This window comes from Dama dama, chromosome 32, assembly GCF_033118175.1.
Source record: "Dama dama isolate Ldn47 chromosome 32, ASM3311817v1, whole genome shotgun sequence".
Taxonomy (NCBI): domain Eukaryota; kingdom Metazoa; phylum Chordata; class Mammalia; order Artiodactyla; family Cervidae; genus Dama; species Dama dama.
In genome coordinates this window covers 14,390,627-14,416,481 of record NC_083712.1, presented here as the reverse complement: position 1 = coordinate 14,416,481, position 25,855 = coordinate 14,390,627, and the positions used below count along the sequence as shown (strand labels likewise).

The following is a 25,855-nucleotide window of genomic DNA, read 5'->3' as shown; positions in this document are numbered from 1 at the left end:
TTCACTTCCGGGTACAGCAGAAACTATTAATAACATAATACTGTGGAGCCATCACGCTCCCAATTAGAAAAGAAGAACGCTCACCACGCTGGGATCATCATGCACTTCCTCGCCAGTAACTCCAGGGCATAGTGGGTTGCGGGTGCTGCAGGTTCTCCCAGCACGGTGCCCACACAGACAGCCAGCTCCAGCTCATTTCCACGAATCAGGTACGCCATAGCCAGCTTGCTCAATGAGAAAATAACGTCTTCAGTTTCACAGGTGATTGGCAGGATCATCATTCCCCGCCAAGCTCACAAAGCAGATCAAGTTGTATTAACCTACAGCCGATTATTCTTGTAAAATAGTTGAGTGTAATATTTCTATAATGTTCTTGTCCCTTCTCCAGGGGATCTTCCCAACCCAGGGATTGAACCCAGGTCCCCCAAATTGCAGGCAGATTCTTTACCATCTGAGCCACCAGGAAAGCCCATAGGGTACTTAGGCAAGGGCAACGACAATTTCCAGGTGGAAAAGCTGGATATAGAGTAACTTTTATAATTTAAGACTTTCGAACCTTTGCTTACATTTTTGGAATTAATTAACAACAGTCTGTAAACAATCGCCTTAACATGTCCTTCAGTCCCTCAGAAAAAAAGTAAATTCTTAGAATCTTCCTCAATAGTGTACAGTGATTATCAATTATCCCTTAAGGTCAATATATCTAAGGATACATGCAAAATAGAATCGATATCTTTATTTAATGGTTTTCCCATGACATTAGTGGATTGAATGAAAAATAGCTTAAAAACATAACTTGCGAAGAACATACTAAACTGTTTATAAAAACAACTGCTTTCAAAAGTCAGATATTCTGAGTTCCAGGCCAGTGATTTTTGCCTTCACCACCCTAGTGCTTCTCATATATGATAAAAACTTAGAGTGAGGTTGTCACAAATATGTATCTTGTGATAAAAATTTAGAAATAGGTGAATAAAAGATTTCATAATCTGCAGAGTTAATCTGTGTTTATTGGGTATGGAGTCGCTCAGGCTTGGAAAGCATGCAAAACCAGGTCTTACACAGAAAGACCATATTTTTCCCCCTCAAACATCATGACACACATGAGCCACCTTGAAATGTACCTCGATATTGTCCACAGCCAGGTGGCAACAGGCGGCTAGAACTGCTCGGCCATCCTGAAAATACCATTCTGCCAGCTCTCTGCAGGCTTCCTGCAGCAGTCTAGGAAGAGAAAGCGCACATACTCAATATAAACACATGGACTCCGTCATGAAAGTGAATGGATGCTCTTTTATAATAAGCTGATTAAGGGATCAAACACGATTTAATTGTATATCCCTGGTTTAGGTATAGAGATCGATTTGGGGGTAAATATCAGGAAAGCAGCCTTTCTTAGTAGATGAGCTGACGAACCACCTCCCTCTCCCAATTTTTCCTCTTTTCAGAAAAGCCTAATTTTAAGAATTTCTTATCCTACACTGAATAATTTATGCCTCAGCTATGGGGGCAATTAACATGAAAGGAATTACAGGTTGAAAATTTATGTGGAGATGGGAACAGGGATAGTGTATGTTGCTAACATCATTAAATGCCAAGTTTCGAAATGGCAGGGGAGAGCAGCAAAGGACCAGGAAGGAATATGTCAGTCTTAATATGCTTAACATTTTGTGATCATTTTTCACTTGATGAGTGTCCTAAAAATTTAAATATCCTATTTTCTGGAGCAATGATAGGAGCAAAGAGAAGACACAGAGAAAGGCAGATTATTAGATTTGAAAAAGGTCAAAAGGCTGGAGAAGCCTAATTTCTATTCCTTTTAAAAAATAAGTATTTTGATTTCTTTTTTAAGATTTAAAAAAAAAAAGTTTACTGGATTACTGTTGATTTATAACATTGTATAGTTCAGCAAAGTGAATCAGTGACACATACATACACCCCCTCCTCCTTAAGATTCTTTCCCCGTACAGGTCATTACACGAGTATCGAGTAAAGTTCCCTGTGCTATACAGTGGGTCCTTATCAGTTATCTGATTTACATATACTAGCGTGTATGTGTAAGAGGCCCGGATGTTATTCTAGATGCTAACACAGGGGTCCTGGATTGTGAGTGATGTCGGGGAGATGCTATACACACTGAGTCTATGGTGAAACATTCACAAACAGCAGATTTTATTTTCACTGCCTCTCCTCCCCAGCAGGTTTGATCAGAGTTTCAAGGATTTAGGTGCTTTATAAGCAATTACTGTACTGAAATGCAGTTTGCTTTTCTGAAAGCTATGTAAGATGTGTGCAGGCTGTGTCTACATGCCTGACTTTTCCCTCCTCATCCAGGGGCAGATGCTGTGATGAAAGACTGCAGTGAGAAATGCAGCTGAGGACAGGGACAGTCAAGTGGTCTGTGTACAAGGAAGGATGACCTCAAAAGCCTCTAAAGGGAAACAAGCCACAAAAAATATTGACTCCAAGTGAAGGATGAGTCGCTCACTCGTTAAAGTCTTCCTTGTAGATATCATCAGAAAAAGAAGGTCCTTTGGGTGTCGAAACATGGAAGGTCTGCATATTCCCCTCACAAGCAGCCTGGAATTTAATGCGATCTTTGGTTAATCTTTAGCTGTTGATAACAGACCAACTTAAGAATATTATTTTGAACAAAGTATATTCAAACCATGCTTGAAACTTATACTACAATTTGGAGATACCCTTAGAATTTGGAAAACAAACAAACAAACCCATAAATTACACTCTATCAACATGAAGCATCAAGTTTCCTTCAAAGAGTTGTTCAAGTGTATACAATGTTCAGCAAAACAGACCCAATCAGAATTCAGAGATGCTTGTGTGTTTAAAGATCTAAAAGAAACTCCCTGTGATCAGAGCAAAAGGCAGGGTGGTGGAAATGTCCAAGAAAGAAGGCCAGGATACGGGCAGAAGTCAAGGCACCTATGACCTTATCAATCACTTGAACACGACCACCCCCCTCCCAAACATGCCCCCACAAAGCTGGGTAGCCCACTCAAGTTACATGTTTTTACCTGTGCAACAAGCAGAGCTTCTTTAAGCTGACCTCTTGACATAAAAAAATGGACTAATTTTTTCACATCACCAACGGCTATGCAGTACGGAACGACGTCATCCTTATCTTCCTGGATTAACTGATCAGCTCTCCTAATAAAGTAACAACAATGTTTTTTACGAAACACTAATTTCAAGGTTCTCAGCTGGACTCAGATTTTCTGAAATGCTGAAAATATCTAAAATTTGATCAGCATTCCCAAAGACTTAGCTTTATAATCACATCATTATTGGAGGATAAAAGTTTTCTGAAGCAATACTATAGGCACTTGTTTCTTCCATAAAACATTGTAGATTTTCCTATTTTAAATGCACTGAACAGGTCTTAAATCAATATAGCTTATCTACTAAAGTGAGGAATATATCTTTCTGAAAATAAGTTGTTACCTACACATGTATGATGGAATATCTACTCTCAACTGGATTAGTGTCTACTTTATTAAAGACAGAGAATTTTAAATGTCTTCATGGCACTGCAATGAATGGAGAAACTCTAATGCAAGTAGCCTAAAATCATTAAAAAGGATAATTCAAGAACACAGACATTGACAGTAAAATGTAAAACACTGTTAGTGCCTCCAGCACTAACTGGGATTTGACCAGTTAGTCCAGCAGGGTAGTTTAAAGAAAAATAATGTTCCAGATATTTGAGGAGGAGAGGGGACCTGAGTTTGGAGATTATGGAGGATATACACGTGTCTGACTGTCTCTTTCTCTCTCTCTGTATCCATCACTGTCTGTCTGTCTCTCTTTTCCTGTTTTTGGTCCCACTTTCTCAACAACCAACCTCATTAACCCCACTCTTAATGTTTAACCTTAGTTTTGTTGAAAACTAATCTGGCATATTTAATCTATGCTGGCATTTGCATTAAACTACATTTCAATTGCCAATCTCTGGGTGGGTACAGTAGACACTTTTCATATGGTCTGCCTTCCCGGGTGGCTCAGATGGTAAAGAATCTGCCTGCAACACAGGAGACCTGGGTTCGATCCCTGAGTCGGCAAGATCCCCTGGAGAAGGAAATGTCAACCCACTCCAGTATTCTTGCCTGGAGAATCCCATGCACAGAGGAGCCTGGCGGGCTATAGCCACAGGTTTGCAGAGTTGGACATGACTGAGCTACTAACGGATCACTGTTACCAGTCTCCAGTTCCTGGCGTTTTTCCCAACAACAAGGCTTTCACCATCTGACTCTGACTTCCCTCTTACAGCTGTTAAGAAACAACACTCTCTTCCTGGAGATTTGTAAGTTGGACTGAGAGACTGCCTATCAATCTCTGCGAATGGCTGAATCCATAAAACATAAACTTGGGAGTTGAAGGGAGATGATTTTCTGGCCACCACGTGAACTAAGGAGCAGAGAAAATCAGGCGGGTTGAAACAAAATTGTTTTGTGACATAAATATCCTCTGTTAACTCGACTTTATTAAGGTCTCAGTGGGAGCAAGGACTTTACAATTGTTCAGTGAGGGTACATGAACTGAGAATCACTCAGGATTCTTAGAGCTTAGGATAAGGAGCCTGCAGTCTGAGGGCTGGAGCCAGCCTATTGCTTCACTTATTTGGGGCGAGTAGTTGATGGAAACGGTTCCCTTTCCCTTGGTTAATGTGTTAATCCCCCTGGATTTCAGGCTTAGTCTATGATTCATTTTATTGGTACATGTGAGTCACAGATGAATTTTTTCTAAACCATGAAATGAAAACCAAATGCTTCATTTTTAATGCCAGAAACAAGGTAATTACTTAGTAAACAATACTCGTCAGTAACTGGCACGTAGTGAGGACTAAATATTTGTGGAATGAATGACTAGAACAGGATAGAGAACAGTCTTACGTTATGGGTTGGACTGAGTTCCCCTCACCGCCATCAAAAGATCTGTGGAAGCCCTAACCCACATGTGCGTGTACTTAGTCTGTTTAGTCGTGTCCGATTCTGCGCGACTCCATGGACTGCAGCCCACCAGGCTCCTCTGTCCATGGGATTTCCCAGGCAAGAATACTGGAGTGGGTTGCCATGCCCTCCTCCAAGGGATCTTCCCGACCCAGAGACAGAACCTGTATCTACTGCATTGCAGGCAGATTCTTTAAAGTGAACATGACTTTATTTGGAAATTGGGTCTTCGCTGAAATAGTTAATTAAGATAGGGTTATGCTAGATTAGGGTAAACTTTAAATCTGATATGACTGGTATCCTCGTTTAAAAGGGGGAAATGTGGACCCAGAGACACATGCGGGATCATGCACGTGAAGACAGGGGGACCGCAGAAGTGCCAAGGATTGTAACCACTTGAAGCCAGGGGAGAAGAGTGGACCTGATTCCTTCTCAAAACCTCCAAGAGAAAGCAACCCTGCCAACAACTTGATAGCGGATTTCTAGCCTTCAGAACCTCCAGAATCGGGAGAGGACATGTTTCTGTGGTTTGAAACACTCTGTGGTCCTCTGTTACGGCAGAGGACCAGTAAACCAATACACCTCAGAAAAAAATCTCATTTACTGCATTCCAGTCAAGGACCTCCAGGTAACCCTGTTCAGTAGTAAAACATCTTGACTATCAGCAGTACTTGATATCCATACTTTTCAACTGCAACATGTTAAGCGGTAAGCACGTCGACTGACCCGTACTTTCCTCCATCAACAGGGGGAAACTTGCCTTCCACCACTGTTCTTATCAGACATTAGGTCAAATCCCAAAATGCCAAAATGACTTATAACCGATTTGTTCAATTTATTGTATCAGGAGATACAAAATTCAGTTATCATTTAAAACAACGGAAAAGTCAAAAATCTCAAGGGCTACTAGCATATGTACATGTTGTTTCTATTTTAACAAAATGTTAAATGTCCATCTGGGCACAGATGGTCTGCCTCACCTCTGCATCAGCTTCTTCCAGTATTTCACAGACACACTTGGTGCAACTGACAAGGCTTTGTCCCACTAGAACGGGAGAAAAGCAGAAACAGATCCATTTGGAGTGTGTGGTCTCTTAACAGACATTTATTTTAAATAAACTCACATCTACAATGTAAGTTTTTAAGCTGAATACACTCAGGAAAGCCACTCTCAGATGGCGGGACAGGAGCCACACCTCTGCTTGGCTCTGCTTCAGTCACTACCCACCTCCAGAAGGCACCCACCGTTCTCAATTTTAACAGGATGGATCCATCCTAACCTTTTTGGAGAACTCTGTTTTGCTAACTCTGTGCTCCCTAAGGATTGGGACATGCCGGAGAAGCACTCTTCAGCAGCTGACCCTCAGAGAAGATGCTTCTCTGGGCCAGCGTGGGATGGACAGACAGTGTTAGGGGAGTCCACTGGAAGCAAATTAGCCAACACAGATTTTTTTAGGAATCAGAGATTCCAGGCTTAGGCAGTGGTTCTCAAAGGCGAGCCTGTGTGAGGAGAAGCTGGGGGCGGGGGGGGGGGGGTGGTGGTGGCGTGTGTGTGTGTGTGTGTGTGTGTACGCATGTGCTTGCATGTGCGCATACATTCCATCATGTCTGACTCTTGCAACCTCATGGGCTGTAGCCCGCCAGGCTCCTCTGTCCATGGGATTTCCCCGGCAAGAATACTGGACTGGGCTGCCACTTCTTTCCCCAGGGCTTGCTTAGAAAAGCCCCCGTGTTGGGCTCCATCCCTGGAGCTCCCGATCCTGTTGTCTGGGTGGGAAATGCATGTCTAACGATGCATGTGTTAACAACAACGCTGACACTGCTCGCCCAGGATCTCTCTGCAATAACTCCTGCTCTGAGGCACACCCTTGTTATCAGGTGAGCAGAGGACCAATCAGACCTGGAGAAAGACAAGCCTGAAATTGAGTATTTAACTAAGAATACTGCATTAAACTCCTTTGATTTTGCTTTAACAGCCCATTACCTCTCCAAGTTCAACCATCAGCTCACAGTATCTCTGAATCTGTCCCAGCCACAAGTGTATCTGGGCAGCTTCTTTCAGTCTTTCCTCTTTGGTAGGGACACCAATGCCACCACCAAACTTAGACATCTTCACTGTGGTGAGTTCTTGGGCTTCAGACTGGGTAAGAAGAAAACGAAATTTCCTAAATTTCATTATGCAAGAGCCAGTGATAATAGATGATTATAAAAGCATCATAGGGATACACACTTCATAAACATACAGAGCTGGAAATTAAATATTTTTTAAAAACCACTGCTTTTTGCCCATAAAGTATAATACTTCTTTAAATGTAATATTTTGTTATGGTAGAGAGTGGGGTCCAGATGTGGCTGGTGCTGGTGGGAAGAGGCTGAATCTGATTTTTCTTAAAACTCACCAGAAACCCAGAGGTCAAAAGGTAGTAAATGATAAAGTAGTATATGACTGGTGGAAAAAATATATATAAAGGACTTTAATAAAAACCTAAAAATTACTGGCTCACTCTCATTGGCTTCTATACTGTCAAAGGTAACTGTTATAGTAATTAGGTGTTTATAATCAAAGAAGAAACATTACTTTGCCAACAAAGGTCTGTCTAGTCAAGGCTATGGTTTTTCCAGTGGTCATGTATGGATGTGAGAGTTGGACAGTGAAGAAAGCTGGGGACTAAACAATTGATGCTTTCGAACTGTGGTGTTGGAGAAGACTCTTGAAGAGTCCCTTGGACTGCAAGGAGATCCAACCAGTCCATCCTAAAGGAGATCAGTCCTGGGTGTTCATTGGAAAGACTGATGCTGAAGCTGAAACTCCAGTATTTTGGCCACCTGATGGGAAGAACTGCCTCACTGGAAAAGACCCTGATGCTGGGACAGACTGAAAGCAGGAGGAGAAGGGGACGAAAGAGGACGAGATGGTTGGATGGCATCACTGACTCAATGGACATATGAGTTTGGGTAAACTCCGGGAATTGGTGATGGACAGGGAGGCCTGGCGTGCTGCAGTCCATGGGGTCGCAAAGAGTCAGACACGACTGAGCGACTGAAGTGAACTGACTGAATCACAGAGGTGCTTCTATATGGAAATGACTGTTTCTTACAGCATTGAATCCACACCCCTGGCACGAATCTCCCCATGGTCTAACAGTTAAGTCAACCACTGATACTTCAAATATAAAAGCTTTTTCTTCTTTCTTGTCCCAGGACTGTTTGCTATTGGCACTGCATATCACTTCATGTATAAGGTGTACTGAAATCCATTAAAGGATAAGATGTGATCATTTTTAATGAAACATATCCCAGAAGACAGCCTGGCAGGCCTCTGAGACAAAAATCACACATATGATCATCTGGTAATAGTGTAAAGGTAAAGCATTTCAAGGGTCTTCCAAGTGACGTTTGAAGAATTTCATGAGATTCAATCTGTGAAAACCACGACTGCCTTAGTCTGTTCTCAAACAATTCATACTATCATGATCAATTTTTATTGAAGATTTCTCTCTTCAATATTCATTTATTTTAGTCTACCCACTCTAATTATATACATTAAAATAATTTTCATATTTTAATGACAAAAAGGCAAAAGTAATTTTTGTTTTAGCACAGCACAACTGCATATGCTACTTACCGTTCTGAATTTAATCAGATGTTTCAGGTGCATTATTCCTTTGCAGTAGTTCTGAGGGAGTAAGCTATCATCTTGCCCTTTTATCACTGCAACTAAGGTCCATAAATTATCACTGCCACCTGGAGGCTGAAAAGTTGATACAGGACACCCAAAGACATAATAATGAAGTAAAAACTTCAGAGCATTTTGCATCTTTAAAAATATAATGCAGGCATATAAAACTTGAAAAATTAACAAAACAGTATTTTCCTTACTGTTGATTTTCTTAAAGAAATTTGTGTCTCTATTTTTATTTGTGTTTTTGACCACACACCATGTGGCATGCAGGATGTCAGTTCCCTGCCTAGGGATCGAAGCTGGACCCCTGTATTGGGACATGTAGTCTTAATCACTGGACCACGAGGGAGATTCCTACCTTATTTAGAGTTTCTGGTTTCCATTTGCATTCTTACACTGAGACAATACAAGTAAACATGTGAACTTAATGACAGCAAGTCGTCATAACTTGTTTTGGCTAAAGAGGAAATTTTCACATTTCATTCCTACAATACTTACGGATAAACATTCTGAAAACCATCTGAGTTTTTTCACGCGAAGGTTTCCACTTAGTTTCTCTATCTCCTGTTTGATATCTCTTGACACTTTGCCACACAGCAGCGGGGGCGTGCCCCGCTCTATGGCAGAATCTGGAGAAGGGATACAACCTAATGAGAAAAGAGTGCTTATCAAATCGTATTTAGAAAGAAGGTCTAATACATGCAGAGTTTCAACACCTGTGTTCCCGATGATTTCTTCCCAGGATCGGTCTGCCAGAATATTTATTTGTAAAGGAGTGATTAATGGCGTTAGTGACCAGAGTCTCACTGTGGAGTCCCGGGAGCAGGAGGCCACTGTGAAGGGGCGGCGTGGGTGGCATGTGAGACCTGGAGGGAGAAATAAAGCCATTTACTAAAGGAAGCACCGAAAAACTTTTATTTACGTGTACCTTCGAAGTGTGAGGAGTGTTCGTCGCTCAGCTGTATCTGACTCTTTGTGACCCCATGGACAGTAGCCTGCAGGGCTCCTCTGTCCCTGGGATTCTCCAGGCAAGAATACTGGAGTGGGTTGCCATTCTCTCCTCCAGATCTTCCCGACCCCAAGATGGAACTCAGGTCTCCTGCATGGCAGGCAGATTCTTCTACCTTCTGAAACCCCAGGGAAGCCCTACTTCCTCAGAGCTGAAGTTATGAAGAAATGTTCTAAATAACATTTCTGTCTTGGCTGTAAATGATACAAGGATGTTTAAAACAAAAAAGTACTAAGTATCTTCTATAGACAGGAATACAGAGTTGAATAATTATAAGAAAGCAGATGGTCCTGGATGACAATGTTGAAGTTACATTTTAGCTGCTCTATCAGCAAACTGGCAGTCATATCAATGGAATACACAGTGATCTGTGAGTTAATGGCTGGCTGTTCTCACTACAAGATAAAGGAAGATTTGAGAACCTTCACTTTAGAACGTCCACAAATGGGGCTCTCTCCCGTCCTCAGGCCTGCACTGCAGTAACCAAAAGGCCACTGGGGCCAAGCACACGGTTACAAATGACTAGATTAGGGTTCTGTGTGTGTACAGTCACTCAATCACGTCCGACTCTTCCATGACCCCATGGACTGTAGCCTGCCAGGCTCCTCCGTCCATGGGATCCTTCAGGCAAGAGTACTGCAGTGGGTTAGTTATGGTTAGCTTCCCTGAATCATCATTTTGCATTCATAATTCAACTACCTAACCCCATCAATGTTTGGGTGCCACACATGTGAGCTAAGTGATGTGCGAAAGATAAGAAATCTGATTTTCCTTTCCCAACTCATTTATACTACAAAACTTTGTACTATATTAAAAAATAAAACACTGCCTTAAATATCCAAGAGCAGAGGTAAAAGAATGGCTAGGTAAGTCATAACTAAGTTATGACTGATGTCCTGTTTTACAACTTACTGTTGGGGTGATGCTAAGTGAGAAAAACCCAAGGGTGTGTGTGCGGGGGGTGTCTGCCTCTCTGCAGAGACAGAGACACCACAGAGCTAACAATAGCTATCTTCTGATCATTTCTGGGGATGCTTTCTATTTTATTCTGTGTATTCTGCTACTGAAACAGTAAACTTCTTGAATGCACACTTTCCAATAAGGTAAGTCTTATTTCAAAATGAAATACTGCAAGATTTCTTCAAAAACACTGTATTCCTCAGAAACTGAATCATTAATACAGCAAAATTTAGAAGTACATGAAAAACACTTTACCGTACACATCTGCACCATGATCACACACAGTATCCAAACATATTCCTTCTCGTGTGTCCCACACTTTTATAGTACAGTCCCAGCTGCCAGATATTAGCAGGTATGGGATCTCAGGATTCCACATCAGTCCCCTCACAGGCGCCGTGTGTCCACTAAGAATATTTATGCATGCATCTTGAGTGTAATCCCAGATTCGAACAGAACTGAAAACAGAATATTATGCATATAATACCATTCAAGTTATAATTTATCTAAAGGGTCAATATATTTTTAATGGAGCACATATTGTTAGTGATTATTTCTTAGCATACTGAAAAAGCAGTTTATGTTTCAAGATATGTTGATTCTCCACAGTGCAAAGAATGAATAATTAGTTCGGCTGGAGCCAGCCTATTAAAATATTTCTTCTTTACTTTTGCTGGTCATTTACTACTGATACTACATATATGATTTCACAGTTTATATGTCTGAAAAAATTGCTTTCTTAAATTATCGAGAGCAGGTAAAGCCAAAGAAAAAATATGACTAACAACATGTGTACGATCATTTAAATGCATTCAGATTATTTGTATCATGAAAATACAGCATATATGATGATGGATATTATTTGAAAAATCAATTCCTATCTATGCTTCTTAAAAAAGGCTTTATTGGAGGATAATGACTTTACAATGTTGTGTTAGCTTCTGTTGTACAACAAAGTGAACCAGCTACAGATATACATATATCCTCCCTCTTGAGCCTCCCAGGGCCCCCATCCCACCCCTCTAGGTCATTACAGAGCTCTATGCTTTTATCAACACAGTAAACCGTTCATGTTTATGTCAGCAAAGTAAGTGTCTTAGTCTGTGGAATCACTCTAAGATCAAGTACAAAATTTAAATACAAATGGATTCATAATATTACTGGAGTTTACTGACTGTAGAATACAAATATTACTGAAGTAAAATTTTAACTCAAAATCAATTTAAAACCTCCAGATGCCAACTCTGCTTGGGTAACTCATGATTATCTTTTAGTTACAGATTTATATCAACCTGAAAATATAAAAATATTAATACTCCAAAGGTTATATTACACCATTATATATATATATATACATCATATACTTTTATTTAAGGCATATCTCTTTCCACTTTATATAAAAAGACTTTTCTTCTTCTCTTTTATACTAGGACAGGATAATGTGGTTACTATTACAACTTTTACTAGGACAAAGTAAGACTTTTCTTATCTCAATTTATGTCTTATTCAAATAGCCCAAACTGTACTATGCAAATATGTCTGATATAAAATACAGACAAAATTTCAGAAACTTTCACAAACTCAGAAAAGAATGTTAAATCATTCTCATTTCTAAAATATCCTCTCTTCACTTTAACACATATAATCATCTTTTACTCCATTCTTAATGAAAACAGAGTACATACTAAATATGAGAACATTATTAAAAATAAACTCTTCTCTATATTTTAAAAGGATTTACTGTTTCAGACATTTTCCCCAACAGACCCTTCTGCAATTTTCATTTCTGTTAACTTTGTTCTTAGTAAGATAGAAATAAGCAGCTACAGCAAGCACAAGAACCTCCTCCAGGGGATCTTCCCACCCCAGGGAATGAACCCAGGTCTCTCACATTGCAGGCGGATTCTTTACCGTCTGAGCGACCACGGAAGCCCAAATAAGGATATAGAAAGCATGAATATGACAGTAAGTAAGGAACACTCTTTAGACGTATGCAATTAGATACTTGTTAACTGCCTACCTATTAAGTACATATTTAGAATAGTTCCACATACAAGTTGGATAATATAAATATGCACACTTCTAGAAAATCGCAAGCTTTTGAGTTTCAGGACTAGAAACAAGAATCCAAAAGTACACACCCATCATCAGAGCCGCTGCAGAGAGTCCCCTCCCTCAGAGGAGACCATCTCACATGGAACACTTTCTCCGTGTGCCCGCTGAACACCTTCAGTGGTTGGTCCGAGCTGGTGGCCACGTAATAGACACGAACATTTTTGTCTTCACAGCCTGTGGCTATCATGTCTCTGAAACATCATCAATGGCCCATTAAAAAAATGACAGGGTTGATAATACCTGTTACTGATAGTTTTTAAATGTACACCGTACTAATTTCTAAAACCAGAATGCTCTGCTCCCTTCATGAAATTACACTACAAACCGATGTAAGTAAAAACATCATTTATAGAAACTGCTCTAGTGCAGTTTCTCAAGCTTCCCTTTTAATCAGGTAAATTTTTTATTTCCCTCAGATGAGAGATAATGGTATATTTACTTCTCTGTTTTTTTTTCAAGATGCCCAGATTCATAAATTGAATATTGCTCAGACTTTTGTATTTTGCAACTATTGGAACTTGAAAAGGGTCTCAAATGGTCAGTGATTGAGATTTGCTGAACTGCTGGTAGGCAAGTTATTAATTACCTCATGCCCTGACTGCTAGTAGATTTTTTTTGTGGTACTGGTACAAATAGCAGTGTTTCCCCCAGAAGTGTACTAGGAAACTCCCCAAAGACCAGGGTCGACTCATCTGACAGTAAGCCAGTCACCAGTCCTGTTTTCCAAATCTCTCTGGTGGTTTCCCCAACTTGAGATGCTTAACTGTTGGATCCAGAAGAATCCTTTGGCAATATAATATGTGGGTATGATCTTTTAATGATCATTGCTCATTATTCTTAAGAGAGTGAGACAAGCTAAGCAACTATCTGTACCCGAGTGGTCATGCCTGGAGTACTGTTCCCAGCGGAATTCAAGCACTAGACAGACCTGTGGAATCATGAGCCAGACACAACAGTCTCTCCAAGAACACTAACAATCATAGAGACAGTCCCCAGGCCCAAAGCTAAAGAGGGGAAGCTACACATTTTGGACCCAATTGTCATCAAAACCTTCTCCAAACTTCGAACTGCTGATTTTTGTCATATCAGTTATAATACCTATATTTATTAAAGCTTACATGTCAAAATACAGAAATCTTTAAACTAGCATGCTGGTTGGTCTGTAAATGTATAGATTACATGCACCCAAGGCTCACTGATAAACAGACTTGTTTCTCTATGTAGGAAAATATATCTTGCATAATACAAATAGTTACATGTACATAGCAGTATATTTTATATATATGCAGATACACAGATATAAAATCTTAGAAATGAAAAAAATTCAAAAACTGTACACACCAGCTATCCAAATTATAAATTCAGGAATATGAATAAACTTTTATAAGTTCAAGATGTTTTTCACTTATCTCCTAAGACACTAAGTGGAATATAAATACAGAAATTAGAACATTTAGAAAAGATTTTTAAAAACAAAAATGTCAAAATGAAAAATGAAATTTATTAGACAGGCTTACCAATAAACATAATAGTTAAGTATAAAGGATTCTTTTTTTTTTTTAAGCTTTCTTAACCAACAAAACATACTGCATTCCTATCTTTATTCCCCCTGAATGGTCAAATTCTTAAATTCTTATTAACCCTAAAAAAGAGCGAAATAAGAATGTGGAACTGTTCTGTTGATCAGATACAAGGTAATTCTACTAATTTGTATGTTCAACAAGTATTTACTACACATCTACTTTTTTTAAGGTATAGTGAGGGCTAGAAGCACAGTGTTTTGCTCAGAATATACTGTGAAAAGTAGAGAACCGCTGCTGATCTCAGGGAGAGGTAGCCAACTCACAACTAAAACTTAATTTTCTGATGTTAAGTGTCCTAAGGTGCACGATACTACAGGGGAAATTTACCTAAGCTGGGACTCAGGAAGACTTTTCTGCAGAAGTGGTTCCTGAGCGGAGAGACAGGGAAAAGTTCTGTATGCCCAGGTCAGGGCGGACCGGGTCAGGTGGGGTGGGAAGTAGAATCCTCGATGCAGGTGAAAACAGGAGCAAAAGCCCTGCGGCAAAAATGAGCTGGCTGGTTCAAGAAGTGGAAAGCCACTGTGGCCAGATTGAAGAAGCAGAGGTAGCAAGGCCTGGGATGCGATAATAAGGCACAGAGGAGCTGGCTTATACACGGACTGCCTGGCTAGGACTCTGCATGTTATCCCAGGATCAATGGGAAACTGCTGGGAGATTTAAGCAACAGAAAGCTGTGCTCACATCTGCATTTCTCTACGCTCAGTCTGGCAGCCACCTGGAGAACACAGAGAGAGGAAGTGGTGACAACAGGTGTGAACTCTGAAACTGACTTAGAAGGCTTCTGCAGCGGTCCCCAAACAGACAAACGTCACTGGCTCAGTGGCTGGGGGGTGATTAGGAAAAGAATAATCAGACGGAGGCTATGACAGGAGTTGATGGTTGACTGGAAGTGACAGCTGAGGGATGATAAGGTCTAAAAAAGGAGAACAAGCATCTGGGTTTCAGCAGTTTGTTGCTGGCACTTTCAGGCAGCCGAGATGGAAAACACTGCGCAACAGTGATTTGATTCAGAACCCAGTGCAATAAGGTGTGAATATCTGATATGTATATTTTAAAAGCATAAATCATATTATTTTCACCATATTTAAAGAAAATTTGACTTTTCAAATACAATTTGTTGTTGTTCAGCCGCTCAGTCACGTCCAACTCTTTGCAATCCCATGGAGTGGAGCATGCCAAGCTTCCCTGTCCTTCACTGTCTCCCATATATTTGACAGGATATAATTGATCCCACATATTTGATGGCATATAAATGTAATTTATATCCTGTCAAAGAGAGGTGTGAAACACAAGATTCTTGGAAGTGCAGGGGCTTAAAGGATCAATTTTAGTGGAGGTTTGATGTGGATTAATTTTTAAATTTAAGCTGATCTTTACATGGCAAATACCAGGCTCTTAAGCAAGGCTGACCTTTCAAAACCATTCTAAGCTCCACATCTTGGGAAATCACCCCATGTCATGGCATTTGCATTAGGTGGAGGCAATGGGAAGTCATGGGGACAATACCACTGCAGAGATTCCTAAGAGGGTTTGGAGCAAGGGCCATATCTCTCAGAAGCCACACACAGACGGGACCGACTTCCATTTTCATTAGTAAGCTGTATGCTTTTCCCTAAAGCAGCAGCAAGTTGTCTGAAAGTAGGAATCAATATTCCTAAATCATGTAAAAACTTCATGGAATAAAAATAGATAGTTAAACATGCAGTTACAAGATGAGGTAAGGGGAATATCACCTAAAAAGAGTGATGAATATTACTTATGAGAATAACATCAAACTTTATGGTTATTCAAAATTTTTCAAAGTGTTTATTACTTATTTCAGGGAAAAATACTTACTTGTTGTTTTGGCTCCAATCACAACCAAATACTGCAGCTGGATGTCTATATTTGTGTAGTATTTTGCCATCAATTGTTCGAATTATACTGAAATTAAGTATAACATGTTAATAGAAAACTACGACATTCTAAATACATTATTCAAAGGAAGAAAGCCAAAACTGTGTAATTTAAACAAAATGTTTTAGGATAGAGACCTTGTCTGCAGAGCATAGGGAACATTTAAAAGGACCATGTAAATGATATTATAAATATGATAAGTATGTTTACATCACATAGTATTAATTATGGCAACCCAATGAAACCTATTTAAAGGAGATACTTTGTTATTTAGAACATATTTTCTTATATTTATTTAGGAAATACATAGTATAATACATATATCTTAAAACATAAGCATTAGATTTTTCAGTTTAACAGTTGAAAATTTATGTTTAAAACAACTTATTTACAGAGTTGGTTATATGTGTTATTACACCAAGTCCAAGACATGCAAGTTATTCTAACATTTTCATGGCACATTTTTAAGGGATACAACTAGAAATCTGGAGGACCCCTTCTCTCCAAACACACTTCATACACTTTCAATGCAAAAATAAAGGAAGCTTAATACTCTACTGTTGGAGTAGGAAATGGCAACCTATCCAGCATTCTTGCCTGGAAAATTCCATGGACAGAGGAGCCTGGTGGGTCACAGTCCATGCGGTTGCAAAGAGTTGGACATGACTGAGCACACAATATCCTTCTATATTATTACCATAATACAAGGGCTATTAATTCCATTAGGAACACAAAGCTGTGTGTAAATTAACATACTGCAAAGTTTGAAAAGTCTTTGGAAAAGACCCTTTTAAAATATCCCTGTTATGTGAAAGTGAATGTGATAGTCGTTCAGTCTTGTCTGACTTTTTGCGAACCCGTGGACTATAGTCCACCAGGCTCTACTGTTCATGGAATTCGCCAGTCAAAAATACTGGAGTGGGCAGCCGTTCTCTTCCCCAGGGGATCTTTCTAGGCCCACCAAAACTTTTGAGGCTACTAGGGAGTGGTGGTAACCTACACTCAGAAATGTTTAGTGATTGACTGTGGTATTTACCAAGTAAGTTATTGCCCTGAAAATACGTGGTAAAGCTAACTACATATCCCCTAATAAAAAAACTCTTAGGTACGTATTTCGTATTTTGGTATGTATCAATCAGCAAATAGTCATTTTTCAAGGGAAAAATTCCTAATACTGTTGTTTCTGAAAATTTTAGCTTCCTGGTATAGATCTTTGGTTTCCACAACTTCTGTATTTTCCAATGAAGTTAAAAAGTGAGGGTGAGAAGATGGGGCAGGGTGTAGCAAAATCCAAGAGGAGATAAACTATTTCTCAACAACAATAAATTCCTATACCACATGTTAAAGATGACAATACCTATAGTTATATGGTAGTACCACTGGATTAAAAACTTCTTTTTTAAACTCAAGGTCAATTCTTCCCTTACATATGTTTCTTGGAAAATTACTTTTCCCTGGGACTCACATATTCCTGAAACACACGGTCAGAGAAGTTAGTTAGAAATTTCCTACAGCATGACCTTATTCCTCCTTGCAAAGCCTTTTTATCCTTTTTACAGGAATAAAATATACTGTGAACTAGTTTCTAGAGCACTTGATATCTCTTGAGTCACTTGGGAAATGAAATACCCCTTCCTCAAAACGTGATGAGGATTAGACTCTGAAAGTACTTTAAGTTGCTTTGAGGCAAGTCACAGAATTTAGTTATAATTTGAGCAGTTTTACATCTAGAAAGCAATTACTGGTTTATTTTTAAACATCACTGCATTGTTATTTATTACTGATATATCACAGCAGTGCATGTGCCTACACATGGAGCTGCTAAATCGTTTCAGTCGCGTCTGACTCTTTGAGACTCCACGGACTGTAGCCTGCCAGGCTCCTCTGTCCATGGGATTTTCCAGGCAAGAATACTGGAGTGGGTTGCCATTTCCTCCTCCAGGGGATCTTCCTAACTCAGGGATCGAACCTGGGTCTCATCTGCTGCACTGGCAGGCAAGCTTTTTACCACTAGGGCCACCTGGGAAGCCACCATAAATAGTATTTATGATAGCTGGCAGAGCTGTACAAACAGAATCTTATCAAATATTTTAATACAGGTGCTAACATGAGACACTGATATTATCAAATGCATATTTTATAAACAGTGTGATTTCATACACAGTACTTACCAGTAACCATCACCACTGCAGGTTGCTATTCTTTTGGAATCTTTATGACTCCAGGCAATGCAGAATATCCCATTTTTTCCATGCTTCAAAAAATGCAAAATACCTATCAATAAGAAATAATTCACCCCTTTTTTCTCTTATTTATTTACTTCTTCTAATACTACTTTTCTATTAGGAACTTGCTCTAGAGGATGCTACAGAGACATTATTGTGAACAACAGAAAGCTGAATATATACTTTATGAATGCATAAAGCTATCACACTTAAGAAACAAAACGACTGTTTTAAGACATAAACTGGGTGGCTCTATTTCCTTTTGGGGGACACTGATAAAGACCCAAAGTCTGTCAGTCATCTGTAGAATTAAGCTCAGTTTTATACCTTTTTCTAGGAAAGCCCATCTTTCCCATAATGATGAAGATAGCTATCATTTTTAAACCCAATGCTATTAAAACTACAGTGTAAGAGATACTGCAAGCAACTGTTATTGATTGTTCTTCTAAATTTCAAAATTTTATTTTTATAAAAGAAGGAAGGCTTAAGGTTATTATTGTAACAGATCACTCTATGTTTGCCTGTACTCTACATTTATCTGTACTCTTGGACTGGAGAAGGGTAAAGGAATATAATCACAGCTGGTATGCTTAGAACTTTTAAAAACACAAAGAATATAATCTATACACAGGAATGTCACTCATCAACTAGGTAATGGGTGTAATCAACTAATTTTCAAGTCTCCCAGCATCTTGGTGTCTTGTGACCTAGGTCACAGATGAGACCTTCTCATTAGCACTAGGCAGCCCCAATCTGACCCCACAGCCAGCCCCAAGCATCCAGGATGTCTCTTATGTCATTCACGGCTTTCCCAGCATCCAGTAGCATAGATAGGACCAGTATCAAAACTGCTTAAATTTAGGATAATAAATGTGGGAAAAATTAACACTGCTGACTTCAATTAACTGTTATGTGGGCCTCACAAAATAAAATGCAAGACATTACTGACCCCTAAGTGCACTGAGTTCATGAGGATGAACTCAGCCAATGGAGGATCCCAAGTTCTTCAACTGAATGAGTATAAAGACCACCTCCATTCCTGTGTCCATCTTTATAAAGGTGGACGCCCAAAAAAAGTTAAAAATAGCAAACAGAAGACCACCTTAGTAAAACAGCCTTAAAGCTCCAGAGAAAAAGTCACTTTAGTCTCCCCTTAACACCAGCCACAATTTAAGTTCAGTAATCACTGTAACCACTTGAATGAAATTTCAGGAAATCGAGGGACAATCCTAGACACTGTTCATTATTCTCCTCCCTTCACAGCTAACGTGTTGTCAACAAGATCACATATATTTTGCAAATATTAACAGAACAGAGGGAAAAAATGGAAGGACAATTCAACTCCAAGCAGAAGGAAGAGTACAATCTGTGACACTGCAAAGAGGAGAGACGGAGTTTTTACAACGTGTTATGGAAAAATGAAATTTGAGACTCAGAACTAAAACATTCAACTTTACCATCTTATAGGTGAACATTCAGGCTCAAGGCAATAAAATGATTCTATGTTAAGAGCTAACAAGTGACAAAATTGGGACTGTGATTTGGGACACATTCTGAGCTTAGTCTTTTTCTAACTTTTGAATATTTGCCTGGACAATTTTGTGGAAGATGGCTTAAAATTCCTTTGAACCGCTAATGCAACTTTAGGTGAGTAACTGCATCTTAGCTACATTTTTCAGAATTCATTTTAGCATATGCATGTCCTCTTGGATTTTCTTCTAATTAAGAGAATATAATGCCACCTGCTGATTAACTATTAAATTAAGAGAGAAAAGCACTGAAAATACATGAGGCCATATAAGACATTATATTATTTAGCTAGCAATAAATACATCCTACCTCATTAAATCGTTGTACCATTTTGCCCTTTTTAATATCCCAAATAAAAGCACCGTTTCGGGAAGTTGCTCCGGCAATACAATTTAAATCACCTTGGGAAACAATTTGTTAGACATTATATGAAATGTTTGCCACAAACGCAATTCTTTTTAAAAATGTAATTTTTGAAAAAGACGAGTTTGCAAAGTGCTTCAAGTTTTTTTTTTAAATAATGAAAATTATTAATTGCATGCAAGTACAGACAGAAAGTATAGTGCATAAATATATCATACAAGTTCAACAATTATTAAAGTATGGTCAATCTTATTTTCGTCTATAGCCTCCTACTGGATTTTTTGGAGTAAAGCTCTAACATTGTGTTCTTTCATCAATAAACACTTGAGGACAGATGTCTAAAATACAGGATCTCTTATATTAATGTGATCAAACTAGTATAATCACAAATAGAAAAACTATCAATAATTCCTCAGTATTATTACATATCCAGTCAGCATTTACATTTTTCTGACCATCTAACAATTTTAGTAATCTATTAATGGTTAGGAAAGTAAATATTTCTGTAAGCAAGACACATGAAAAAATTCATTTTCTCCATCAAAAACATAATGCTCTTTATTTTTAAGAAAAAAAAATCTATGAAAATCAAATTACTGATTTTGTTGATGATTCTGAATTTGTTACAAGGCAATCAAAGAAGAGGTTTTCTCCATTAGAAGAAACAAAACAGCTATTACCTGCTACCTAGGAGAAAAAATATAGAGGAATTATTTTGTGATAAATGACTGTAAGTACTTTAAAAAATAGTCTTCACCAGTTTTTCTAGGATTTTCATTCTGCTACCCTGTTGGGGCTCTAAAATTACTGGGGAAAAGTTTTCACATTTATTTGCACCTCTAAAAATTTTCCTGTGATTCTTCTCTAAAAATAGGGAAAAGAAAATAGAAGTCTGAAGACATCAAACCCTTTAAAAACAATATATATATATATTCAGGGCTAAAAATTTATGTGAATGAGGAGATAAGCTAAAAAATAAGCTATATACTGGCTATAAGTCAGTTTTTAATTCATATATTAGTATTAGAACAAATAAGTAAAACATTCTACATACTTTTTAAAGTGAAAAACTCAGTTTAGTTTGTAAAGTTATTCATTACAGGAAAATTTAATGTTTTGGGAGAAAATGCCAGCGGTTTCATAGGACATCTCTTCTCTTTTTAAGGATAGGAAAGTATAAAGGTTCCATCATACTGAGTCCAAGAAAAGACCTTTGTATCGCATAAAATTCTTCAGTATTACAAAAGTGGAGTTTATACAAAATCACATGCTCATAATCAAACTGATGATCATTCTTGTTCACAAAACAGATGCACCAGGGAAAGACAGGTAGCATAATTTTTAGAAAAAAAATATTGTATTTTTATATGTTTGATTCACATGAAAATATTAAGGAAAACTTCCATCATGTAAAATACATTACACCTTTACAGGGCTTCCCTTGTGGCTCAGACAGTAAAGAATCTGCCTGCAATGCGGGAAACCTGGGTTCGATCCCCGGGTCGAGAAGATCCCCTGGAGAAGGGAATGGCAACTCACTTCAGTATTCTTGCCTGGAGAATTCCAGGGACTGCGGAGCCTGGTGGGCTATGGCTCATGGGGTCAGACACGACTGAGCGACTAACACTTTACAGGCAGATCTATACAAATGCAGCTAAAATGAGATGGGTCAGTTTCACCCTGATTTACTGTGGCTTTTCTATGTGACTACACCATACAGAAAGGCCCAGAAATCAAGGTGCCTGTTTAGGGAGTTTATTCTAAATCCCCCCCAAACTGTACCAACACATATGTTGATACTAATTTGCCTCCACAATCATTTGGAGCAAGACAGCACTGAAGGACAGAAGATAATGCAGATGAACATAAAAGTTATGAGAGTCGTTCCACTGTACTCCCGATTTTAATAAAAAGGTTCTTACCTGGAGCCCATGAAAGGGAATAAATGACCCCTTCATTCCCCGGGGAAGTGTATACCGCAGTCAACGTGTTTATATCCCAGACTTTTATGGTGCCGTCAAATGAAGCTGTTGCTAAAAGATTGGGGTTGTCAGGCTTGAATTTGCAGTCAAAAATAGTTTCCACATGACCCTAGGAACGCAGCATAAAAAAACACAGAAGAAAACCAGGCAAAATGTGAGTTCTCAGCAGGGTTGTATTCTATTTGACACAGAGGCTTTATGATCATAACAACAGAAGTTTGTAGACTCACAGAATTATTATGACTCAATAACAGAAATGAACCTTAGAAAATGCTTAATCCAACCTTGTTCATTTCATGAATGAGAACAAGAAAGCTTGGAGTAACTGGCAGAGATGGACTTTCTCCTTCGTCCTGAAAGAACATTCTATTTCTCATTTTGCTTCCAAAACACAGTGCAACCACATGATTTTCTGATACTACACATAGGGGTAACATGGCCTAAACAATAATGGGAACACTGCCAAGTGCAGAATAGTCCTGATAAGCTAAGCAGAAAGTACTAATTAAAGAAACTTAATGTTTACAATATTTACAATTAAATACTTTTAATAGTTCTAGACATCTTTCTAAAAAGTTTCAGTCAACCAAAATAAATTCCTAATGTATGGCTCTCTACAAAAATAATCTGAGAACAATATTAATACATAAGTAAAAGTAAATATCACTTTATACACAAAATAAGTATTGCATTATAAATAGAAAGAAAAACCACAGACATACCAAGTCCCTAAGAAAATCCCACTTCTTGGCTCCCATATCATAAAGTCCAACGCCACCATCCAAGAAACAGCATACAGCGTGACCAGGAGGAAGAGAGAACGCTTGATTCTGCGTCAGAGTCGGGGGTGGGACTGCTTCACTGGTGGAGGACGTGTAATGATTTTTGGTTGGGGACTGGTTTGAAACTAGGAAAGAAAATAATCAACCCTAATGCCAGTGGCTTCCCACATGCTGGAATGAAGTCAAAGGACCTAATTTATATAGATGCTCCTTCGTTTTCTTTTATCCAGAATTTGTATCAGCAAACTCTTAATAAGCAATGATCAGATTTTCTGCCACAGGTGTACTTTTGCAGAACTGCCTATGCATACACACACACATATATATACAAAATGGGACAGTATTTTGAAAAGAGGTGTATAGGGTGCACAAGATGAATAAAAATTAGTGTGAGGAATCACAGTATGTGGTGAATATTTAGTTTCTTACTGCCCCATAAATTAAAACACAGCATGATTATTTTGGAATCAGAGTTTTCTTTCAAAATGCCGATATAAAAGCTTATTGCTTCCTCTACACATGCAAACATACATGTGAAGTTTTTTCTTTTAAAACTAATAACCCTCTTCCATAAATTTTCAATCCAATGAAAATAACTATTTTTGAGATTATTTATGATTCACTTTATCTTGTGGCTCAGCTGGTAAAGAATCTGCCTGCAATGCGGAAGACCTGGGTTCGATCCCTGGGTTAGGAAGATCCCCTGGAGGAGGGAAAGGCTACCCACTCCAGTATTCTGGCCTGCAGAATTCCATGGACTGTATAGTCCATGGGGTCACAAAGAGTCAGACACTTTGTGTGACTTTCACTTAATTTAGCACCTATATTAACAATCAAACTGTCTGACATACATGTGCATCTTAATTTCTTCTTTGTCAACGTTTACTTTTCATAGACTTTCATTTCCCCAACTTTGCATAAAAGTCTCCTTGCTTAGTCATTTTCTGTATATTCTTTTTTTTTGCAGCTTAAACAGTACAAATTTATTATCTTAAAATTCTGTAGGTCAGATCTGATACAGGTATCACTGGATTATCACATATTTTGTCTTCTTTCAAAAAAGCTCTCCCTTAGAATGTAAATATGCTCTTGTAAATATAATTTAAAATAATGACACCACTATAAATTACTAGGTCAATCTATATTAATTACACACTGGAATACAGATAAATATTTCCCAGTATATTTTCTTTTTGATTCACAGCAAATTTACTTAACCCTATCACTCTATTTCTTATTTTCACCAGTATCATCGTTTCATTTTCCCCATGTAGACAATTTAATATTATTTTAATATCCTCATTCAATAACATTTAAAAATGTAATTTTGCTCTAAATATTTTCAATTTAGCAATATTAGATAATGCGTGGCTTTGTTGGTATCTTTAGCACACGTTATTATCAAGGGCAGTTTTTAAAAATTTGCTTTTCAGTAGCATCCAGTATTTGTTATATTTATATCATTATATGATTTTATTTGATAGCAGCAAATATGATATTTTTAAATATTAAATTTTAACATTTTTACTTACATTTTTTCCTTGGAGGAGAATTCAGTACATGTAAGCAGTGAAATCCTGTTTTCTTTAATTTAAAATTATCAACAGGTGTTGTTCTAGAAACATTCCAAATGCGTAAAACACCCACTTGGGAATCTAGTCAGATCAAAAGAAAAGCATTCTTAGTACATTTTATTTGAAACATAAAATGCTGAGATGTAAAAGTAATAACAAAATTTCAACTTGCCAGATTTTTAACACCACTTACTGACATTCTTCACACAATATTCTATAATAATACAAAGAAGCAGCTGAAATGATACTCATCCCTTAAATTTTTGGCAGGTTTTGTTATTTTTTTTCTGTTCCAAATTCCCTTCTAAGCTAAGAGGCTGCTTGCTTTTGCAGCTTCACCCAGAAAAGACAGTTATGACAATTTTATCACAAAAAAGCACCCAGTGACAACGTGCTCTAGGAAAGCCAGTCACAGACTTTCTACCCCTGCCATTAACAATCCCTCCTCTTCTGAAACGTTTGTAAACTGCGTCCATGCTCACCTGCAGCCAAACAAGGACTAGCTGATATGCCTGAAGAGTAACTAGAAAACTCCCGGCTTCCAAAATTCCCACCTTAATAAGTTACTCCAGAAACAAGACTGGCAGTTCCTCAACTGATTAAATGCAGAATTACCATATGACCCAACAACTGCTCTCCTGCATACACACCCAACTGAATTACACACATGTCTACATAAAGCCCGCACACACAAGTTCACAGAAGCATCATTCGTAACAGCACAAAAGTGGAAACCATCTGTCTATCAACCGATTAACAGAGGAGCAAAATTTGGCATATCCATACAATGGAACATTATCCATCTGTATAAAGGAATGAGGACTCATCCACACTACATCATGGATGAATCCTGAAAACCTGATGTTAAATCAGAGAAGCCAGACATAAAAGGCCACACACTGAATGATTCAATTTCTGTGAATCTAGAATACGCAAATCACAGAGACAGAAAGCAGATGAGTGGCTAATGTACATACATGTGTGACTAGGGAGTGCGTTGGGGGTCATGGAGACTGACTGTTGATGGGTACAGAGTCTACCAGGGGGATGAGGAAAGATTCTGGAGGTAAATGGAGGTAACAGTTGTACAACGCTGTGAACACAGGAACCACTAAACTGTAAGCTTTAACTTGGTGATTTTTATAATATGTGAATTTCATCTCAATAATAAGGACAGTAATAATAAT

The 25,855-nt window shown here is 38.4% G+C and overlaps 1 protein-coding gene across 3 annotated transcripts in view; it reads right to left on the bottom strand.

Annotated features, from left to right (window-relative positions):
- WDR17 (WD repeat domain 17) overlaps positions 1-25,855 on the bottom strand; it is a 63,477-nt gene that overhangs the window by 12,128 nt on the left and 25,494 nt on the right. For all 3 annotated transcript variants that reach the window (XM_061134581.1, XM_061134580.1, XM_061134579.1), the window contains 17 exons: positions 24,627-24,749; positions 23,035-23,219; positions 22,253-22,421; positions 20,277-20,368; positions 18,384-18,466; positions 16,153-16,239; positions 12,760-12,924; positions 10,874-11,076; positions 9,366-9,515; positions 9,148-9,278; positions 8,593-8,718; positions 6,952-7,107; positions 5,948-6,012; positions 3,036-3,168; positions 2,489-2,580; positions 1,125-1,224; positions 85-224 (listed from right to left, as the gene is read on the bottom strand). In XM_061134581.1, the coding sequence (XP_060990564.1) occupies positions 85-224; positions 1,125-1,224; positions 2,489-2,580; positions 3,036-3,168; positions 5,948-6,012; positions 6,952-7,107; positions 8,593-8,718; positions 9,148-9,278; positions 9,366-9,515; positions 10,874-11,076; positions 12,760-12,924; positions 16,153-16,239; positions 18,384-18,466; positions 20,277-20,368; positions 22,253-22,421; positions 23,035-23,219; positions 24,627-24,749 (2,200 nt within the window). The remainder of the gene's footprint in view (positions 1-84; positions 225-1,124; positions 1,225-2,488; positions 2,581-3,035; positions 3,169-5,947; positions 6,013-6,951; positions 7,108-8,592; positions 8,719-9,147; positions 9,279-9,365; positions 9,516-10,873; positions 11,077-12,759; positions 12,925-16,152; positions 16,240-18,383; positions 18,467-20,276; positions 20,369-22,252; positions 22,422-23,034; positions 23,220-24,626; positions 24,750-25,855) is intronic.